The sequence below is a fragment of the Podarcis erhardii genome (assembly GCF_964252035.2).
Source record: "Podarcis erhardii genome assembly, chromosome: 13".
Lineage (NCBI taxonomy): Eukaryota > Metazoa > Chordata > Lepidosauria > Squamata > Lacertidae > Podarcis > Podarcis erhardii.
The window spans coordinates 34,026,932-34,042,476 of NC_138502.1; the positions used below are offsets into that span (position 1 = coordinate 34,026,932).

General features: G+C 46.3%; 1 protein-coding gene across 2 annotated transcripts in view; it reads left to right on the plus strand.

Annotated features, from left to right (window-relative positions):
• ITGA3 (integrin subunit alpha 3) overlaps nucleotides 1–15,545 on the plus strand; it is an 88,658-nt gene that overhangs the window by 40,645 nt on the left and 32,468 nt on the right. For both annotated transcript variants that reach the window (XR_014150686.1, XM_081837652.1), the window contains exons 2-5: nucleotides 7,919–8,046; nucleotides 8,782–8,864; nucleotides 13,694–13,943; nucleotides 15,270–15,359. Coding sequence is in view for 1 of the 2 variants with exons in the window: in XM_081837652.1 (XP_081693778.1) it covers nucleotides 7,919–8,046; nucleotides 8,782–8,864; nucleotides 13,694–13,943; nucleotides 15,270–15,359 (551 nt within the window). In the remaining variant the exon portion in view is untranslated. The remainder of the gene's footprint in view (nucleotides 1–7,918; nucleotides 8,047–8,781; nucleotides 8,865–13,693; nucleotides 13,944–15,269; nucleotides 15,360–15,545) is intronic.

Sequence of the window (15,545 nt, forward strand, 5' to 3'; positions counted from 1 at the left end):
CTCCTGCCAACCTAGCAGTTCGAAAGCACGTCAAAGTGCAAGTAGATAAATAGGTACCACTCTGGCGGGAAGGTAAACGGTGTTTCCGTGCGCTGCTCTGGTTTGCCAGAAGCAGCTTAGTCATGCTGGCCACGTGACCCGGAAGCTGTACGCCGGCTCCCTCGGCCAATAAAGCGAGATGAGCGCCACAACCCCAGAGTCGGTCACGACTGGACCTAATGGTCAGGGGTCCCTTTACCTTTTTACCTTTAAGACCCCGGAGAGTCAGTGGCAGACCTGGTTGGGAAATGGGTCTGATTTGGTTTGAGACCAAATGCTCCTGTTCTATTCAAACACCTGCATTTTTTATTTTATTTTTAAGCAATATAAAAGAGCTGACTTGAAAATATGGGCTTGTTCTGTACCATTTTCCTCCCCACTTTCCCTTGGCTGAGTTCTCCACCCATACATACTTCAGTCGGCAGAGCAGGAGACTCTTAATTTCAGGGTTGTGGGTTCAAGTTCCCTGCATTGCACGGGGTTGGGCTAGATGACACTTGTGGTCTCTTCCGATTCTATGATTCTAAATAAAAGGATTCTTGTTCGAAACTTTGCAAAGATGCTGCTGTTGCACTATTCTCTGCTAGTTACCTTCTTGCCTATGCCTGGAACCCCATCACGCAGGAATATTTATCTTACTTTGCAGCAGCACAACTGCCGGTGTGTTGCATGCCGCTGCTACATCTTTAATCCCAGTGTGGTGTAGTGGTTAAGAGCGGTAGACTCGTAATCTGGGGAACCGGGTTCGCGTCTCCGCTCCTCCACATGCAGCTGCTGGGTGACCTTGGGCCAGTCACATTTCTCTGAAGTCTCTCAGTTCCACTCACCTTGCAGGGTGTTTGTTGTGGGGAAGGAAGGGAAAGGAGAATGTTAGCTGCTTTGAGACTCCTTAAAGGGAGTGAAAGGCGGGATATCAAATCCAAACTCTTCTTCTTCTCCTTCTTTACCAGGATCCTGTTGGACTACAGTCCCCATCATCCCTGCCTATTGGTCATGCTTCATGAAGCTGATGGGAGCTGAATTCTAGCAACTTCTGGAAGGCTATAGGTTAGCTAGCCCTGCCACACACAAATATTACTATGATCCCTTTACCCCTTCTCCAGGTAGCCAAAACACATAGGGTCTTATGATACTGTCAGATTTAGAATTGTGGAGCTGGAAGGGACCCCAAGGGTCATCTAGTCCAACCCCCTGCAATGCAGGAATCTCAACTTAAGCATCCATGAGATCCAGCTCCGAGGGCCTTCTGGCGGTTCCCTCCCTGCGAGAAGCAAAGCTACAGGGAACCAGGTAGAGGGCCTTCTCAGTAGTGGCACCCGCCCTGTGGAACGCCCTCCCATCAGATGTCAAGGAGATAAACAACTACCTGATGTTTAGAAGACATCTGAAGTCAGCCCTGTTTAGGGAAGTTTTTAATGACTGATGTTTTAATGTATTTTTAATCTTTGTTGGAAGCCACCCAGAGTGGCTAGGGAAACCTAGCCAGATGGGTGGGGTACAAATAATTTATTATTATTATTATTATTATTATTATTACTACAAATGGCCATCCAACCTCCTGGGAAGGAGAGTCCACAGCCTCCCGAGGGAGACTGTTCCACTGTCAAACAACCCTTACTGTCAGAAAGTTCTTCCTCATGTTTAGTCGGAAACTCCTGTCTTGTAACCTGAAGCCATTGGCTGGAGTCCTGCCCTCCAGAGTAGGAGAAAACATGCTTGCTCCATATTCCATGTGATATTTGAAGATGGCTATCATATCTCCTCTCAGTCTCCTCTTTTCTAAGCTAACCCTACCCAGCTCCTTCAACCGTTCCTCATAAGGCTTGGTTTCCAGACCCTTGGTCATCTTGGTTGCCCTCCTCTGTGCACGTCCCAGCTTGTCAACCCCCTTCTTAAATTGTGGTGCCCAGAATTGAACACAGTATTCCATGTGTGGTCTGATGAAAGTAGAATAGAGTGGTACTATAACTTCCCTTCATCTGAACACTAAAAAGGTAAAGGTAAAGGACCCCTGGATGATTAAGTCCAGTCAAAGGCATCTATGGGGTTGTGGCGCTCAATTCACTTTTAGGCCAAAGGAGCCAGTGTTTGTCCACAGACAGTTTTCTGGGTCATGTGGCCAGCATGACTAAACCGCTACTGGTGCACGGAGGACCGTGACGAGTGCCAGAGCGCAGGGAAATGCTATTTACCTTCCTGCCAGTGGTGTAGCGTGGGTTGTCAGCACCCGGGGCAAGGCAAGTAATTTGCGCCCCCTAACCCATGGATTTGCGTCCCCTAACCCATGGATTTGTGCCCCCTAACCCTAACCCCTAGATGTTGTGCCTGGTGCGGCTGGCCCCCCCTGCACACCCCACGCTACGCCACTGCTTCCTGCCACGGTGGTACCTATTTATCTACTTCCACTGACATGCTTTCGAACTGCTAGGTTGGCAGGAGCTGGGACGGAGCTCACCCCATCACGGGGATTCGAACCGCAGACCTTCCGATCAGCAAGCCCAAGAGGCTCAGTGGTTTAGACCACAGCCCCACCCGCATCCAGCATCTGAACACTACACTTCTGTTGATGCAGCCTAGAATAGCATTAGTTCTTTTTTTGCTGCTGCTGCTGCATCACACTGTTGACTTGTGTTCAGATTCTGGTTAACTAAAACCCCAAGATCCTTTCCACATGTACTACAGCTGTACCTCGGAAATCAGACAAAATGCATTCTGGAAATCCATTCGACTTCCAAAACGTTCAGAAAATCATGGCACGGCTTCTGATTGGCTGCAGGAAGCTCCTGCAGCCAATCGGAAGCCTTGGAAGCTGTGTCAGACATTTGGGTTCCAAAGAATGTTCACAAAGTGGAACAATCACTTCCTGGTTTGCGGCATTTGGAAGCCAAAAAGTTCGACTCACAAGGCATTTGGGATCTAAAGTACGACTGTACTACTAATGGTGGTGCAAACGGATTTGGACCCCCCCCCCAAAAAAAACCCCAAATGCACTTCAAAGGGCTGCACCTGTGCTCCCCTCCCAGGTGTAGGAAGCAGCAGTTTTAGCATAGAGATACGCCGGGCAGACGTGTGATAAAATTGTGCCCTTCAGGCACTCTCTCTTACACACAGTCAGGATATAAGAGAGAAAATTACTAAGCGCTGGCAGGAGCAGGAGGGGAAGTTGCCGTTTGCAAATGATTCACGGATTGAGTCAGGACAGGTGAGAGATGCCTGCCACTCAGCTTCCGTTTCTTACCCATTCATTGTTGGGGGGCTAGGCTGGCTGGATGTGGCGTCCCTGCGGGAAGCCGAAAAGCATGCTTCATCTGATGACTCATGTACCTTTTATCTGGGAGGCAAAATATTTCCCGCACAAATCACATCTCTCGAGCACAAAGGGCACGATGATTCACAGAGGCAGCATCCGTATGTGAAGAGGTCTCTTGGCAAAGCTCGCCAGAGCTGTGCCGGGGGGGGGGGTCCTGGATTAATCCAAGGACATGGGCTTCCCCGCCCTTCTTATGTTTTGCCCTCTCTTTTACATGATCCTGTTTTTATACATGCAGCTCGAGTGCATATAATGATCTCGGTTTCATGATTATGACCTGGTGATAATATTGTGCATCGTGATAGCTGGTTTTGTTGTTGTTGTTTGGTCGTTTAGTCGTGTCCGACTCTTCGTGACCCCATGGACCAGAGCACGCCAGGCACTCCTGTCTTCCACTGCCTCCCGCAGTTTGGTCAAACTCATGCTGGTAGCTTTGAGAACACTGTCCAACCATCTCGTCCTCTGTCGTCCTCTTCTCCTTGTGCCCTCAATCTTTCCCAACATCAGGGTCTTTTCCAGGGAGTCTTCTCTTCTCATGAGGTGGCCAAAGTATTGGAGCCTCAGCTTCAGGATCTGTCCTTCCAGTGAGCACTCAGGGCTGATTTCCTTCAGAATGGATAGGTTTGATACTCTTCCAGTCCATAGGACCCTCAAGAGTCTCCTCCAGCACCACAGTTCAAAAGCATCAATTCTTCGGTGATCAGCCTTCTTTATGGTCCAGCTCTCGATAGCTGGTTTAGCTGGTGATGTATCACAATGTTGAAAACCAGATATCGTTCAGATATTGTTGGGCACTGAGCAGGTTCCTTTGCCATCGCAGTGAGAGCATCATCCCTCTGTCTTTGCTCCAGCTCCCCAATACTCTCTGCCTCCACTTTCTAGCCTAGCCCTTCAGTTCTAATCTCTCACATGTGAGCACTGGCACAAAAACACTCTTCCAATCTGCAGAGACGGCCATTTGTACAAACATCTCAGCCCATCTTCTGCCCCATCAGCTCCACATGACCTTAGGGGCAAGTCCACAAATGACTAAGGAATTTGTAAGGAAATTTCTAAGGAAAGGCTGGTACGTATCCCAAATATGGGGATGTTTCCTAAACTGAAAACAGTGGTGATGGTATTTTCTGGGTTCTTGAGGTGGTGATGTCAGAAATCCTTATTTGGCAACTTTCCTACGCTGCCCATTTAAACAAGTCAGGAATAGCTCAGTCGGTACAGAGTAAGACTCTTGATCTCAAAGATTCCTGCATTGCAGGGGGTTGGACTAGATGACCCTGGTGGTCCCTTCCAACTCTATGATTCTGTGAATGCCTATTTTGTCCTTGTAGATGCAGGTTGGCAGTAGGTACTGAACCTGTACCTAATAATGGAGCATCTAGTTGTACCTATTTACCTGGCAATATATTTTGCTCAGTTTGGCATGCAAACCAGGCCGTTGAGCTCCACAGTTAAACAATGCCCTGGGAGAATAAATACTTCTTGCTTATACAATGGTACCTCTGGTTAAGAACTTAATTCGTTCTGGAGGTCCGTTCTTAACCTGAAACTGTTCTTAACCTGAAGTACCGCTTTAGCTAATGGGGCCTCCTGCTGCCACTGCGCCGCTGCCATGCAATTTCTGTTTTCATCCTGAAGCAAAGTTCTTAACCCGAGGTAATATTTCTGGTTAGCGGAGTCTGTAACCTGAAGCATATGTAACCTGAGGTACCACTGTATATGGTTGCTGTCCTCAAGTAGTGATACATTCCAGAGATCTGGGAATTTGTTCCCTTTGGATAAGAGAGCACTGGAGAATTAAGAGGCCTTTGCAATGTTGCCTGACATATACAAGAATAGCCGACATGGAGGCATAAGGCAATTTTGGGACCCCATAGCAAATCCCCACAGAGAAAAGAGCCCAAATTCGGCATCTCCCACCTCTCGCCTTCCAATGTGCAGTGTGGGCAGTCTGATAAAGGTAAAGGGACCCCTGACCATTAGGTCCAGTCGTGGCTGACTCTGGGATTGCAGTGCTCATCTCGCTTTATTGGCTGAGGGAGCCAGCGTACAGCTTCCGGGTCATGTGGTCAGCATGACTAAGCCGCTTCTGGCAAACCAGAGCAGCGCACGGAAGCGCTGTTTACCTTCCCGCCGGAGTGGTACCTATTTATCTACTTGTACTTTGATGTGCTTTTGAACTGCTAGGTTGGCAGGAGCAGGGACCAAGCAACGGGCGCTCACCCCGTTGCGGGGATTCGAACCGCCGACCTTCTGATCAGCAAGTCCTAGGCTCTGTGGTTTAACCCACAGTGCCACCCGCGTCCCTGGGCAGCCTCGTAGCCCTCCCCTAAATCTCAGGGAGCCCCAACCATTTGGGATCCACTTGGAAATGTGATATGAGGCATGCAGCTGGAAGGGAAGGGGTTAGAAAATCGATTCATTCCATGTTTGTCCTTTTAGAAACAATACAAGAATGAAAATTCAGGTTGTCCTGCGAAATGTGCACTTCCCCAAATTTTGCAATGCGCTTTTCCAACCAAGTGTGTACATAGATGCATATACTTAGGGTGAAAGTTGCATTGATGTACGTGTTAGTGGAAAAAGCAGACAAAGAAGGACAATGAAGGACAATTGCTTTGCAGAAATGGGACTATCAGGAGAAACCTGCACTAAAATGCTAGTGAATTTTCACGAGGACTTCCCCAAAAAATTGCAAACCCATTAAGAAATGTGGAAGACTGAAACTAAGGTTGGTAAAATGAGAAATTGAGTGGAACCAGAAACGCAGTGGCTGGTCATGAAGTGGGTGCCATGGCAGTTTGGTAAGGACTAGTAACTTGCTCAAGAAATTGAGTACTGTGGAACTTTGGTTTTCAAACGTAATCCGGTCCAGAAGACTGTTTGAGTTCTGAAATGTTCAAAATCCAAGGCCCAGAGGGCGGTTTGCAAATCTAATAGAAAAAAATGAGAAAAATACAGTGGTACCTCAGCGGAAGCCGTTTGACTTCTGAGGCGTATTCGAAAACGGAAGCATTTACTTCCAAGTTTTCGGCATTTGGAAACTGAAATGTTAGTCAACGGAGACATTTGAAAACTGAGGTAGCACTTTAAAAGGCAGAGCCCCAGATACCAGCGCATATTTTTGGCCCATACGAAGCACACTAAAATGCTAATTCTACATCCAAACTGTCATTTACCTGTGCGCCCTCATGCATCAGTTCATACCCTCTCTAGTTCATATACATACATTCCATCCATCCATGGCTTTTGTGCTTAATGTTTTCCTCCCGCCTGCCACCTGCCACTGTGAAATGTTCCCTTGGTGTATTATTTTGCTTTCTTTCCTTTGTCTAGCGCGAGAGGCGCCTTGCCCACAACATTGAAAAAATACAGCTGTGTTTTTAGAGTGCGGTGGAACGCATGCCCCAGCTGCCTCTGTGCCAGGATGGAAGTAATATTTTGCTGGAATGGAAGAAGCCTCTCCTCACAGAGGACTAGCTACTTTGACAGGCTAGCTGATGCTGCTGTTGTTTCATGCCTGATCAAATTTGATATGAGTTTAAAGATTGAGGTGGGCAACCTCCGTCCCATGGGCCAAATATAGCACTCCAAGACATCTCCCTCTGGTACCTCAGGACTCTCCCCAACAGCCTCCCCTCGCTTACATCTCTTACCATTCCTTCTTCTTACCCTCCGTGAATGTTTTTTGCCTGCCGGGAATGTGGGTTGCTTTTAGAGCTTGATGTGTTTTTAATTTTGTGTTAGGGTTAATTTTTCTTTTTTTTACTTCCGTTACGAGCCACCTGGAGCTTTACCAAAGATCAGGAGGGATTAAAATGTTCTTTTTAAAAACAAATGCGGGGAGGGAGGAAGAGCAGGCAAAGCGTGTTGCTCCAAATGGCGGCAGTTTGGAGGTCAAGTCGCTGGTGTGAAGTGGTATTTGATTTCCAAAATAAGAAGTGCTGAGTTTCAACTTGCTTGGAAGTTCCGCTTTATGAGCCGGGAGCCGTTTCCTGGAAACACCAGTCACGGATCAGCAAGGAAGGAAAGGCACCCTGCTCTTACCCCAAAGCATTTTCGTCTCTCTCAAAACATGAACTGAGGTGGGATAGACCTAGCATTAAAAAAAAAAACACAACCCAAGATTTTGTTGTGATGAGCAGTTGCCCAAACTAAGCCCCAAAGTGATCAAGACGGGGAGTCCTTTGCGTGAAAAGCATACCATCTCTTCCAAATTACCGTATTTTTCGCTCTATAAGACGCACCAGACCACAAGACGCACATAGTTTTGGGAGGAGGAAAACAAGAAAAAAAATATTCTGAATCTCAGAAGCCAGAACAACAAGAGGGATCGCTATGCAGTGAAAGCAGCAATCCCTCTTGCTGTTCTGGCTTCTGGGATAGCTGCGCAGCCTGCATTTGCTCCATAAGACACACACACATTTCCCCTTACTTTTTAGGAGGGAAAAAGTGAGTCTTATAGAGCAAAAAATACGGTACATTGCAGCCGTGTTTTCTCATTGTGAGCAAGTGCTCCCCTTCCGCCAACTCTAATTCAACATTATTATTATTGATTCTCCCTTTCTTCAGGCTGCTTGCTGGAGCTCCTCGCGATACGGCTACAGGGATGGAGAACGCCACGCGAATGGGCGCCATGTATGCTTGCCCTCTGACAGCAGCCACTGATGACTGCGAGAGGGTGGACATCAAGGTGAAAAGTACGTGGGCATGTGCAAAGGAGAGCCCTCCCGCTAGATTCACAAAATGTTTAGGGGTATGAGTACCCCTACATCCCCCCCAGAAAAAAACCCTGATTATTATTATTGCAAATGAAGTGATAAACAGCAAGCCCTGATTATTCCTCTGCTGGTTCCTGTTAGGTTTCCAGATGAAACCTGCTTGAAGTTGCTTATCAATTATCAGGATATCTCTATGCTCTGTAGTGCCTACAGCTTTGATTACTGGTTTCAAACAAGATCCATTCATATGTGATTTTTATCTTCCTTCCTTCCTTCTCTCCTCTTATATACTGCTTATATTCCAGAACAACTTCCAAGCGGTTTATAACTATTAAATTAATCCGTAATTAAACTATACAATAGTATCTGTCTTTCTGCAGCTATGAAAACTGCATCCCTTTTTTTGTGTGAAGCCTAGATCTGAAGAACTTGTAGCCCTTCAGATGTTGGACCACAGTTTCCATGCTGGCTAGGGAGGTTGGAATCCCTGCATCATCTGGGTGGCCACAGATTCCCCACCTGTGCCTTAAAGGACCTGGCAATAATCCTTTGTACATTTATGGGGGAGGAAGTCCTATTCCACTCAACGGGACTTACTTCTGAGTAGGCATGCATAGGATTGCATGGCAGGGGTGTTTGGAACATGGTGGGAAGGTGGATCGTGTCCTAACTGCATTTCTCCCTCTTCCTTTTGCCCCTCTGTTCTTCCCGCAGGCGACCCCCACAGTAATATTGTTGAAGACATGTGGTTGGGGGTGACGATAGCAAGCCAGAGAGAGTCTTCAGGGAGAGTGATGGTGAGTAGTTTGTATTTATGGGGCAGGGAGCATTTCCATGGCAGGGATGGGGAACCCGGTGCTGCCTGGATGTTGTGGAGCTTCTTCTTTCGTGATCACTCGTAGCTGAGTAAGATTGTCTTCCATAAACACGGTTTTAAAAGTGAGTCTGTGACTGTGGAGGCCAATTCTGGATCCACACGTCCTTCCACAGTTGGGACATAGGTTTCTGGGCGGGAGTTGATCACGGTGTGGATTTGCTAAGCGTGCTTTTCTCTTAGCGCATTTCTCCCTTTTGTCCTGAATTCAAGCATCTTCAAAGCCCATGACACCTTTGGTAAAGGCTGTTCTTCAACTGGAGCGCTCGCAGGCCAGTGTTTCCCAGCTGTCAGTCTTTATACTACATTTTTAAGATTTGCCTTGAAAGAGTCTTTAAACCTCTTTTGTTGACCTCCAGCATTACGCTTACCATTTTAAAGTTTGGAATAGAGCAGTTGCTTTGGAAGACGATAATCAGGCATCCGCACAACATGACCAGTCCAAAGAAGTTGAAGTTTGACACTGGTGACCTTTCCTTCTTCCAGTACACTTCCTAGGTGATGTGCAAGATACCTTCCATCTGTTAAAATGCTATTAGTATGGCATGCCCAATCCAAGGTGGGTCAGAAGCTTTTGGCAAAACTACATGTTACACTTGGCATGAGGCTGTCACCCAAAAATGGCCCGCCAAATCCAGTTCCTTTCCTCTCCCCTGTTAAAATGAAGGATGACCCCTATTGGCATTTATTTTTCTCCCATATTTGCTCCATTGCATTGGTTCTCATGGGCATTATAGCTCTAAGGGTGGATTCAAAATGATAACACTGTTTTCACAGCTGGCTCCTATGATAGAATCAGGGGCTATAACATCCATGACAGAGGGCCATGGCATGTCTGCACATTCATGGCTGAAGACGGGAGATGGCACATCAACTTCATGAAATATTCTTCGCATTGATTTTAAATTGCATTTTAAAAAAATATTGTATTGTACAGTGGTACCTCGGGTTACATATGCTTCAGGTTACATATGCTTCAGGTTACACACTCCGCTAACCCAGAAATAGTACCTCAGGTTAAGAACTTTGCTTCAGGATGAGAACAGAAATCGTGCTCCGGTGGCATAGCTAAAATGGTGCTTCAGGTTAAGAACAGTTTCAGGTTAAGAACGGATCTCCAGAACGAATTAAGTTCTTAACCAGAGGTACCACTGTATTTCTTTTCTTTTTTTAATTTTAATTTTTATTATTAGTTTTATTAAATATTACAAGGTAAATAGAAAAGAAAAATCAAAACGAAGTCCATACATAGCAATATAAACACAGTCGTCTACATATTTACCAAATGCAGACTAAAGAAGAAGAAAAACAAAAGATAAAAGAAAAGAAAAAAGAAAGGGGGGGGGACTACTTTCCATAATCAATAGTACCAAATTTATACTTTAAACATTACATTTTTAAAATCCTAGTTAAAATATTATAAAAGACTTCCACCGCATTTACCACACGTCTCTTAATTTCTAGTTCACCTTTATATCTGTTCTTCAGTCACTTCCTTTCCTTAAGTTCTTTCATAGTCCATCAATTCTTTGTATTCTTTATATTCTTCACAAAGTTAGTCTAAGCACAACCAAACTTTCGTATTTGAGCCCTGCTTGCGTAAATATCTGTTTAGACAATCCCATAAAGATATAATAATAATAATAATAATAATAATAATAATAATAATAATAAATGTATTTTATTGTATTGTATTGTGTTGTATTGTATTTCATTGTATTGCGGTATACAACATATATACAATGCTGCACAATATACATGAAATAAAAGATGCAACCATAATACAACTAAAAATAATACAGCAACTCAGTGCATTACAAATTCCACAAGAGGTGGGAAAATCAATAAGTGGTCCACCAAGACCCTCTGTAATTTCCAAGTGGTCTGAGTGGGGGAGTTTGGGAGCCAGTGGGTCGGACCCACTAAGAACCCCACTTTTCTTTCCTGCTCCTTCCCAAATATTGCAAGCAGGAAAAATCTGTTGCTATGCACATCCATAAGATCTTCAGAAACCTGCTACTAACTGGCCCTCCGTTTACTGGTACATCTTAGATAACATCCTCCCGACTTCTGCCCCAAAGCCCTTTGCATCCTTGAATCTCTCCCGGTAGCTATTTTGATCCTCTGCTACATCAGCACCTTTAAATGGTTTAAAAACAAAGATAAAAACCCCCACCAATCTCCACTGGCATTTGCTGAAATTCAAGAAATAGCTTTGGGCAGTGGCAGCCAGACGGCCAGGCACCTTGGAGATCAGAATGCAGGTGCCAGTTCTTTTTTGCTTTATAAGAAAATGCCAGCGGTAATTCCTTTTCGGGTGGGTTTAAGTTTCTTGAGAAGCTTGCTGCCTCTATTCCATTCCTTTCCCTGGCTTATTGGATACGTTACTAGTTTTGTCATCCACTGTCTCCATTGTGGTCCCTTGCAGCTAATTTTATCCTGGGTTAGGCCAGGAATTTGTTTTCCTTGCCAATCACAAGTCCCAGAATAATCAATGCAAGGAAGGTTAAAGTTTCTCTGAGCATGTACAGAGCACTCTTGACAGCATCATGGAATTAGAAAGCATCCAGCGAAGAGCTTAATTTGAGCACAGGGTTCAGTCAGAATTAGCCTGTTTGCAATACCAGCGGTCAGCCTGGTAACATACAATGAGAGAAGAGAGGACCTGTAAGCATGCGCAGAGTGCCTATCCCTCACTACTGAATAATCACAGCCAGCTCAGGATGGGAGTTGGAAGTCATGGCCAGAGCCGTTCGATGGTCGGATTCCCTTGGAAGGTAGTGGGTTCTGGAGCTGCGAATAATAATAATAATAATAATAATAATAATAATAATAATACATTTTATTTATACCCCGCCCTCCCCAGCCAAGGACAGGCTCAGGGCGGCTAACAACCAATAATAAAAACAAGTTGAATGAATACAACTTAAAAACAAGATTAAAATACAACATTAAAACATTAAAACATTTAAATGACTATCAAACTTTGAAAAGCTGGTATCACTGAATCAAGTTCATAAACTTGTTGGATTAATTAAACTAATGTCAAGGCTTCAGAGAATCCTATCCCTTCCCATGGTGCAATGCCAAGAAGCAACAACAACAACAACAACAACAGGAATTCTTACCAAGTGGTTTATTCAATATTCACAGAGAGAGATGAAGGAATGCAGTCTCTCTTAGATAATGGTGTTGCTCCAAGGAAAGTCCCACCCTCTCAGTCCCTCCTATTCTACATCACCCTTGTGTTGGTTGATCTGTGTTTTCTGTCTCTGAGCTTTCTCTTCTACTACCCTCAATGCCCGCCTGGTCCTGGGAGAAGGGGGGTCAGGAATGTTCTCCAAGGACACTGAGTCTGTCGGCTGTCTCTCCCCTGGCGCTTTTTCTTATTCCTGCTGTTCCTCTCCCAATATTTCCAAGCTCCTCCCCTCTGCAGCCTCTGAACTATGCCCTTCGGCAAACCGCTGTTCTAAATCTATACTGTCCTCCTGTTCTCGGGAAGGTGCAGGAAGGGGGGGCGGGGAGTTCCCACCATTCCTCCTCAGTCCAGCCCCTGAGAACTAAATAGTTTTAACTGAATTCTGAATAAATGTGCAGTTGCCATATTTTTCCATGTATAAGGCTAGGTTTTCCCCCTCAAAAATAAGGGGGCGTCTTATACACAGATAGTGTCTCCCCCCATTTTCTTAAATCTGAGTCCCCCAAAATAGGGAGCATCTTATACATGCTTATAGATGGAAAAAATACAGTAATTGCTCCTGCTTTGAATTTTGTTGTGTCGTTATCTTCTTTAGTGAGTCGTGCAAACCGCTGTTCTGAATGATGCTCTTTATAGGGTAGGGGCCACTGGGAATGAATTTAGGGAACTAAGGGCATGGTGACCCAAAAATGTTTGGGAACCTTAGGCTATGGAAAGGTTTTCAGTGCTAAAGCTGAGTATGCACGGACCATGCATACATATCTCCAAAGTACCTGGAATCATGGGTATGGCATACCCTCCAACCGTCCCTATTTTCCTGGGACATTTCCAGAATTACAGAAGCCATCCAGGATTCTGATTTGATCCCAGAATGTCCTGGGGATGAGCTAGAGTGCCGTGTGAGCTAGAGTGCAGCAGTGCCGTGATCTTGCATGAGCCAGCTTACTCGCATGGCACCGACAGAAACACATCCCAATTGCCGTCAGGAGAATGACGAAGGCTATGGAGTGGACTTAGAAAGGCAGAAAGTGTCAGGAGTTCAGCCTACACTCAAGTAGGACCCTGGCAAAGATACATGCCCGACCGGCATGTTCTCTCCCTCCTGGTCGATCATTCGGGAGCTTCAAAAGCTTTCTTCTGCCCGAACATCACAGCAACTGGTGCCAACAGACACCGGCACACTTAGGGATCCACAGAGTTTGCACAACTTGCGTGACAGACCTCAGCAACTCGGCATTTTGGCTAATCTACTTTATTTACATATAAACACACACGGAGCACTGCAACATGGCTTTCTCTCTAGCATCAGACAAAAAGAGAAGAACAAAGGACAATAGACCCACTTCACGGAACACAGTAACACAACCTTCCTGTCTTCGTCACTTCCCACTCTGTGGAGTTAAAACATATACCGTCATGTGAATGACAACAATCCCATGACTGCAATCATGGAGCAGGAATTCTAACAGAAAGCGTGCCTTCAAGGAAAGGCCGGAGCCTCACCCCACCCCGTTTCGGCGCAAACTAAAGCCTTGTCCGCTTGACTTTGCTAGGCTTGTGCCCACCGGTACACCCGAGTTTTGTGGGCTGGCAATGAAGACCAGAGGCGCATGGTTGGGAAATGCTACGTCCACGGAAACAACCTCCAGCTGCAGGAGCAGGATGAATGGCAGCATTTCCACAACGAGATGTGCAACACCAACAGCGACTCGGACGTAACGGGCATGTGTCAGATGGGCATCAGCGGCGGCTTCACCGCCAACAGCATTTATTTCGGAGCCCCCGGTGCTTTCAACTGGCAAGGTTTGTGACACTTCCTCAGCCCTTCCTTCCTGTGTCGCCATGTAAATATGTGGCTTAATGGGTTAATTCAGCCAGAGACGAAACCAAGCAGGTGGGAAATTGCCAAAAGCACATTAATTCGCAGGCCGTGTACAGTCATACCTCAGAAGTCGAACAGGACCCCTTCCGGAAGTCCGTTTGATTTCCGAAACGTTTGACTTCCAAAGCGCAGCTTCTGATTCGCTGCTGGAAGCCAATCACCCCACACCTTGCAGAGATGGGCCGACGCTGCCGACGGGCCCTGCACCCCTTGGCAGCATCCAAAGGCCCTGACCCACTAGGTGCCGGGGTGGATTGCACCCTGTGGCTTGCAGAGTCAAGCCCAGGCTGCCAACAGGCCCAGCAATGGCAGCAGCAACAAGCAGCTCTGGCTTGCCCAGACCTACCCATTGCTATTCCACCACTGCACTTGCCTGACCTCGGGGTTCTGGATCACAGGCTCTACTGGTCAAAGTAGAGCCCTCTCCCACCAGAAACAAACCAGGACTGCTCCAAGAAAACGCACGTTTGTGATTGGCTAGGCAGATAGCCAGCCATTTTTTGGGGGGGGACATTTCCCCCTCCTTCACTTCTCACTTCCCTTTATGGCCCCCTGACCTTGTGCTATAGCCCCCCATTTACACATTTTTCATCTGTGGCCCCCTTGGAATATCCTGGGGGGGGCCAGGGGTCCATATGGGTGGGGAACACTGAACTAGACTGTTTTTTGGACTACAGTTCCCGTCATCCCTGACCACTGGTCCTGCTAGCTAGGGATGATGGGAGTTGTAGTCCAAAAAACGGCTGGAGATCCAGGTTTGGGAAACTCTGAACTAGAGATTTTTTTAAAAGAGAGAGAGAGAGAGAGAGAGAGAGAGAGAAGCAGACAAACTGAAACGGACAGAATCGCCCATCCCTAAATAAGCCCTGTCCCATCACATCTCTTCCTTGTGGTCAATGACCGGTGTTAAATAAGCCCCATTAAATTTAGTGGGATTTACTTCTGGGTGGACAAGGTCAGGAATGCAGCTTTACCTGGTAAACTAAATGATTAAATAAAAGCGGCCGCACAGAGCCCAGTTGAGGGGAAGACATGTGCTCTCCTTTTCTTCTGTGTTTAGAGCCCCTGAACCTCCGCACACACGTCTGGGTTCTGAAACACAGGGAATAGCATCCAGGCAGGATTCAAACCCAGGACCCCTCTCTCTGGAAAAGCAAGTGGCTCGATAGACACCGGGCAGAAGGAAGCGGTGGGTCTCTTTGTCTGTGTTGAGTTAAAATGTCACAACTTTCCTCTTTCTGGCACAGGAACCGATTACATGATCCTTCGAGGGGACCGGGAATGGGACCAGCAGGATTACTCGTATCCAGATCAGAAGTACAGCTACAGCTATTTGGGTAACTGCAACTGATATGGTTTTTCCTGGTCCGCTGCCCTGTTTGCCTGCCTACATCGCCCTTCTTTCCTCACTTGCATACAAACATGGTGGTAGGATCACCCCCCCAACCTAGCTAAGATTTCTTAATGCAGGAGTTTCCTGCAGCCAATCAGAAGCCATGCTTTGGTTTCTGAACGTTTTGGAA